The sequence below is a fragment of the Monoraphidium neglectum genome (assembly GCF_000611645.1).
Source record: "Monoraphidium neglectum strain SAG 48.87 unplaced genomic scaffold scaffold02326, whole genome shotgun sequence".
Taxonomy (NCBI): domain Eukaryota; kingdom Viridiplantae; phylum Chlorophyta; class Chlorophyceae; order Sphaeropleales; family Selenastraceae; genus Monoraphidium; species Monoraphidium neglectum.
The window spans coordinates 1-5909 of record NW_014011302.1 but is presented as its reverse complement, the minus strand read 5'-3'; the positions used below and the strand labels follow the sequence as shown (position 1 = coordinate 5909).

Genomic DNA, 5909 nt, shown 5'->3' with positions numbered 1-5909 from the left:
CCGGGCGTGGGGTGGCGCGGCGGCGTCCCGGGCGTACCTTTCATGTTGGCTCATGGCGGCCAGGGGTGGCGCGGCGGGCGGTGGGGTGGGGGCCCTGGGGATCGCGGGCGGGGCGCAGCGGGCAGCATCGAGGGCCCAGCTGCGTACGTGCTGCGCGGGCGCGAGAGAGGGGCCCGCGCAGCCAGACGCCTCGCGGCCGACGCTTCACCTGCGGCCGCGCAGCAGCCACTGGAAGCAGCTGCCCCCGGGGTCCTCCTGCCCTGCGGCTTCATAGGCGATGGTCAGCACGCGGTCGGCCGTCGGCCGCCGCCCCGCCGGCGCGAGCGCCGCGCGCAGGAAATCCTGCAGCCCGCCGGTCGGGTCCGCCGCGCGCACCGCGGCCGCGAACACCGGCGGCAGGTCGTCCGCGAGCGGCGGCCGCGACGTGTCCATGACGCGCTGCGCGAGGGGGAAGGGGCCGTCGTAGCCGCACTGCGCGGCGACGGCCGGCTCCAGGCGCGCGCGGGCCGCGAGCTCGAGCACCGTGACTCCGACGCCAAACAGGTCGCATGACGCGGTGTGCGCCGCGCCGCCGCCGCCCGCGCCGCCGCCGTCGCTCCTGCCGCTGCCGCCGCCGCCGTCGCCCTCGCCGCTGCGGCCGCCGCCGGCCGGAAGCGCGATCTCTGGCGCGACATACCCGTGCATGCCGATGTTTGATGAGTGACTGACCTTGCCGTGCGCGATGACCGCCAGGCCGAAGCCGCAAATCTTCACGTGCATCGGTTTCAGGCCGAACATGCGCACGTTCCCCGGATTGATGTCCTGGGGGGTGCAGACGGAAGACAGAGTGCAGGCAGCAGGGTGGGCACGGGCAGGGGTTGATGCCATGTGGTTTGGAAGTTGGGATAGGACTGTGTTGACAAGCATGGGGAGGGTGGGGAAATCTCAAAGATGGCTGACGGCAGGGGGTGGCGAGGGCGCAAATTTGGGTCGCGGGGGCGCTGATGGGAGCTGCCGCCAAAACACGACGCATTGGGGTCATACGCACGTGCCCTGATACAGGTGCGTGCTCGCATGCAACGCCCGGCCCGCGCGAGAGCCGCGTGCATTTGAGCACACGGCACGCGCGTCGGACGCGCTAGTGTCGCCAATACCCTAGGTGGCGCGTGTGGGCGAATGTGAGTGCATGACGGCATCCCCCGAAGCCCCACCTGGTGGATTACGTGCGCGTGCACGTCGAGTTGGTGCAGCCCGACGAGCAGCTGCAGCGTCACCTGGCGCAGCTCCTGGGGGCAGGGAGGGTTGGGGGGCCCCAAAATGGGCAGGGATCGGCAGAGATGAGGATGGGGCATCGGCTTGGCGCAGGGAACCGCCAGCGAGTCGCGGGTCATGGCGCGTGCGTCGAAGGTTGGGATGCCATGGGCAGCGTTCCCGGGGCCCCAGGTGCATGCTGCGCCGTAGGCCTTGCACTGGGCGGATCCCCTTGGATGTGCGGGCGGCGTGCCGGCGCGGGCTTCGCGCTGGCGCGAGCGCGAGCGGCTCGCCTGGGGGGTGAAGTCATAGTAGTAGATCCGTTCCCGCAGCGTTTCCCATCCCGCCCACTCCATGAGGATCGCAGGGCGCGGCTCGCCGCCGCAGCGCGCCACGCGCCCGAGCGCGTACATGCGCATGACGTGGCTTGCGGCGCCGCCCGGCGAGCATCGGTAGCTGCGCCCGCGGGGGCACTTGGCCGCCGCCACAGCCGCCGCGGCGGCGAACTCGGTGGTCAGGTCATGCCGTGGGTCGTCCATGATGTTCATCGCCACTGTCAACCCGTCCAGCACTGTCATGATCTCCGTGGTGCCGGGACCCGCTCTGGCTGATGTGGCGACGATCGGCAGGCACAGGGGCCGGCGCGAGCGCGCCTCTGGCAGGGACGGCAGGGTGGCGTTTGCGCCGGCCGCCACGTCAGTGACCCAAAACTTGAGCGAGTCCTCGTCATCGTCCTCCTGCTCTGCGCGGACCTCTGCCTCTCCACCGCCGCCGCCATCCGCCGCGCCGCCGCCCTCTGCCTCACCGCCGCCCTCCGCCTCACCGCTGCCCTTCTCCTCCTCACCGCCGCCGCCGCCACCGGCGTCGGCTGCACCAGCGCCGCAAGGGGCGGGGCCCTGGGTCGCAGCAGGGCCCGCCCGGGCGGCCGTGGAGGGACTGTTGATGCTGCTGCCTCCCACGCCATGGCCGCCAGATGCCGGGTGGCCAGCGTAGTTGATCAGGGGAGTGTAGGACTTTGCCTTTAGTGGTTCATTCAAAGCACCGGGCGGCGGCAGCCCCGTGGCTAAGGACGGCCCTGCAGCAGACAGCGACCGCGCCACGGGAGGCGGCGGCGCCGCAGACAGCCGCGGCGCCGCGGACGACCCCAACCACGCAGCGAAGGACCCCCCTGCGGCGGGCAGCGGCGGTGCCGCGGGGGGCGGCGGCGCGGGAGACAGCTGCGGCGCCGCGGATGACGGCGGCCCTGAGGCTGACGGCGGCCCCGCGGCGGGCGGCGGCGGGGCCCCAGGCGGCGGCTGAGCCTCGCCAGACGACGGCCCCGCGGCTGACAGAGGCGCGGGCTCCTCGAAAGGCACCTCGCCGCCTGGCGGCGCGGCGGGAGCGGTGCCGCCGGGCTGAGGCGCCTGGGGGGCCGAGCGCGTTGCGCGCAGCAAGCGCCGGCGCGAGAGCTTGTCGTTGGGGCCAGGGCTGGCCGCGTGTTGCTGCTGGGCGCCTCCGAGGCGCTGTGTCACCCCTCCACCGCTTTGGCCGCGCCCGCTGGTGCCACCTGGGGCGCCCTGCGCTGGCCCGCCGTGCGCTGGCGCGGCGGATGGGTCGTGCGTGTCGCCGATGGCGCTGTCAGGCAGGGCCGGCGGCATGGCGTCACCATCAACCGTCATCGCAGCAACTGGCGACCCCGGCGGCCGCTGCTGCTGCTGCTGCTCTTGCTGCTGCTGCTGCTGCTCTTGCTGCTGCTGGTGCTGCTGCTGCTGCTGCTGCTGCTGCTGCTGCTGCTGGAACTGCGGCCCGTTGCGCCAGGTGAGGGGATTGGCAGCCGGAAAGCCAGGCGCCATGGGCCCTGGCGCCGCCCATATGCTGTTGTCGCAGGCGGCGGCGCCGCGGAAGCCTGCGGGCGCTGCAAAGGCCTGCCATGTGCTGCCGGGCGCCCCGCTGGAGACGCCGGCCTCATAACCTGCGGCAGCGTCATGCGCGGCCCCGCGGGCGCCGGGCACCGCCGACTGGCCCCATGGCCCCATGGCGGGCCCCGAGGCGCCGTGTTCCATGGCAGCCGCATGCGGCGCGAGCGGGGAGCGGGCGGGCGCCGGCGCCGACTGCAGGCGCATGGCGCGCATCACGTCTACAGCTGTCATGCTTGGCGAGCCGGCCGGAGCTGCTGGCTCGTGCACGCTAATGGGAAGCGAACCCGCGTGCGCCGGCGCGGGGGGCGGCGTGCCGGGGCCGCGGCTGGCCGCCTGCGGCGGCGCGCTCATGGCGCAGGGGACGGCGCCGGCTGGGGCTGTCGGGCGGCGTGGCGTCGAAGCTGACGGATGCTGCTGCACGACGGGGGCCACAGCCTGGGAGGGTGGCCCTGCAGTTGCTGATGCTGCTGCTGCTGCTGCTGCCGCAGCCTGCCTCGCGCGGTAGGTCTCAAGTTGAAATTGAGAGCACCCCATCTGGCGGTTTGAGTGCGGCGCATGCCATGTTGGGGGGGGGTGGGCAGCGTGACGTGGGATATCGTTCGATGTAAGACGCGACTCAGTCCATAGTGGCCGTGTGTGGTGCAAAATCCACTGAAAAACGTCGAACCAGGCTCAGCACATTCACGCAACTCTGATCACTTCTCCCGCTCACCGCACAGCAGCGGGGTCCGGCCTTTGCCAGGTGAATCTGTGCACAATCCGCGCAGCATAAGAAGCTACCGCAGCCTCCGCACTCGATGGCTCGCTGCGCAGCAGGTTGGTCCAAGTGCACAGTGTGCCCGGTCGCTATGCCCCTGTGTACCCGGGGTTGTGTACAATCTTTGCCTAGCTGACACCTTTTTGTCTTTGTCAGGCCGCCAAGGGACGACATGTCTGGATGCCTCGCCTAGCCAGATCCATCAGCAGTGTAGAGAGGAAGCGAAGAACCTTGCTTATGATAGTAAACTTATAACGCAAAAAAGGACAACATATATCGCAAACCTGCGCAGTGCAAAGATACGGTAGATACGTGAGTCAAGACCTGGAGCAGCTGCAAAGTGACAGTCTTAGGCACAACGGCGTTTGAACCGTGCGTAGATCTGTTGGGACTGTATACGCCCATGATGAACTTTTCACCCTTGCTAAGACTTGATGGATGCGTCAGGAAGAGGTAGAGCACGCGGCCTCGTGTATGATGGCGGGCTGGCAAGGACGAGGTGCTCACAAGGCTAGGACAAGTGGTGCGCTCACAACCTACCGCATTGGCAGCAAAGCAGCAGGAGACAGCTGTGCTTCATGAGTGCAGCATTCAAACAACTGCAACCACATTATCTGTTGACATGAGCATGTGTAACGGCAGGCATGCGTGCAAGTGAGCAGGCAGACTTTCTTTGGGTGCAAGCCGCCCGCTGTTATGAAGCAGCCGGTGGGGCTGCGCTTCAAACCCCAACAAACGCCCAGAGAATTACTCGAGGTGGGTGTGCGTGCCCCTGCAACTTGCTGCAAGGCAGCCGCTGCAGAGACCGAGCACAAGCCCACTGCTGTGATGCGGGCGACCCAGCCCCCATAATTCACATGGATTAGGGGTGCGAGGGCGGCGCACAGACGCGCCCGCTTGATAAGTGCAGGTTCAGGCGCGGTGCACGCGCACCATGCACGCACGCGCGCACACACACACACACACACACACACACACACACACACACACACACACACACACACACACACACACACATTCATCAACCTCCATTCCTTGAAGCCTAGAGCAAATCCTGTGCACAGCAAGGTGTGCGATTGGTTGTTGTGTTGATAGATGGCTAGGTGTGTTTCTTTTTCACCTGTCATTTGAATCACTGGACTTGAGGCTGTCGCAAGGGCTTTCAGCTGCCAGCACAGCGCAGCCATTAGTGCACGTGCAGCTAATTCAGCAATTGTGCCATCTTAGGAGATGGTCAAAGCACCTGCCAATCATCACATTTGCTGATGCAGACAGAGCGTCACATTTGATTCGGAGCGCTAAAGTTGTTGGTACGATTACACAGTGTAGTTGCAATCAGCCGCTGCAGTGCAGTGGATGGGCCACAAATTACATGTGCAGTATGCAGGACACGCCCGGGATTGCAGGGAGCCCCAAACAGCAAAAGGCTGCACAGCGTGTACTATGCATGGAACAGCGGCAGCGTACAGGATGATAGTGCAGTGCATCGCACGTGTTATTTTGAAAAAAAAGCGAAAACAAGTCAAATTTGTGCAATCAGCCCAGCAGGCCGCCGGTCACGCCACCGAGCAGGCCGCCGGTCAGGCCGCCGGTCAGGCCGCCAACAAGGCCGGTGGCGGTGTTGACGACGCCGCCCACGGTGCCGACCACGCCGCCCACGGTGCCGGAAACGGTGTTGAGGATGGGGGCGACGACGGGGCCGGCGACAGGGAGGCTGCCAACAACGCCGGTGACGGTGTTGACAACGCCGCCGACGGTGTTGAGCAGGCCGCCCACGGTGCCGCCCACGGTGCCGACAACAGGCCCAACGACGGGGCCGACAACGGGGAGGCGACCGACGGTGGTGCCGACGGTGCCCAGGAGGCCATTCACGGCGCCGGTGACGGAATCCAGCTGCTTGAGGTCGCGGGCCGCGAGGGCAGGCGCGGCCAAAAGGAGCACGGCCAGGGCGGCCACGGAGAGCATACGAGCCATTGTGAAGGGTGGGATGGTGAAGCCTGTGCGTGTTTGGGAGCAGGCAGGAA

General features: G+C 67.4%; 2 protein-coding genes across 2 annotated transcripts; both read right to left on the bottom strand.

Annotated features, from left to right (window-relative positions):
- Positions 1–204: 204 nt before the first annotated feature.
- On the bottom strand, positions 205–3662 carry MNEG_10467 (hypothetical protein; the record flags this gene model as incomplete). Its single annotated transcript, XM_014041062.1, has 3 exons — positions 205–801; positions 1191–1265; positions 1350–3662. 3 exons carry the CDS (start codon positions 3660–3662, stop codon positions 205–207), a joined length of 2985 nt encoding a protein of 994 aa, XP_013896516.1.
- A 1759-nt stretch (positions 3663–5421) lies between these two features.
- MNEG_10466 (hypothetical protein) lies at positions 5422–5859 on the bottom strand (the record flags this gene model as incomplete). The annotated part of the gene is made up of 1 exon (XM_014041061.1): positions 5422–5859. The coding sequence occupies one exon, from the start codon at positions 5857–5859 to the stop codon at positions 5422–5424; it is 438 nt and encodes a 145-aa protein (XP_013896515.1).
- Positions 5860–5909: the final 50 nt, after the last annotated feature.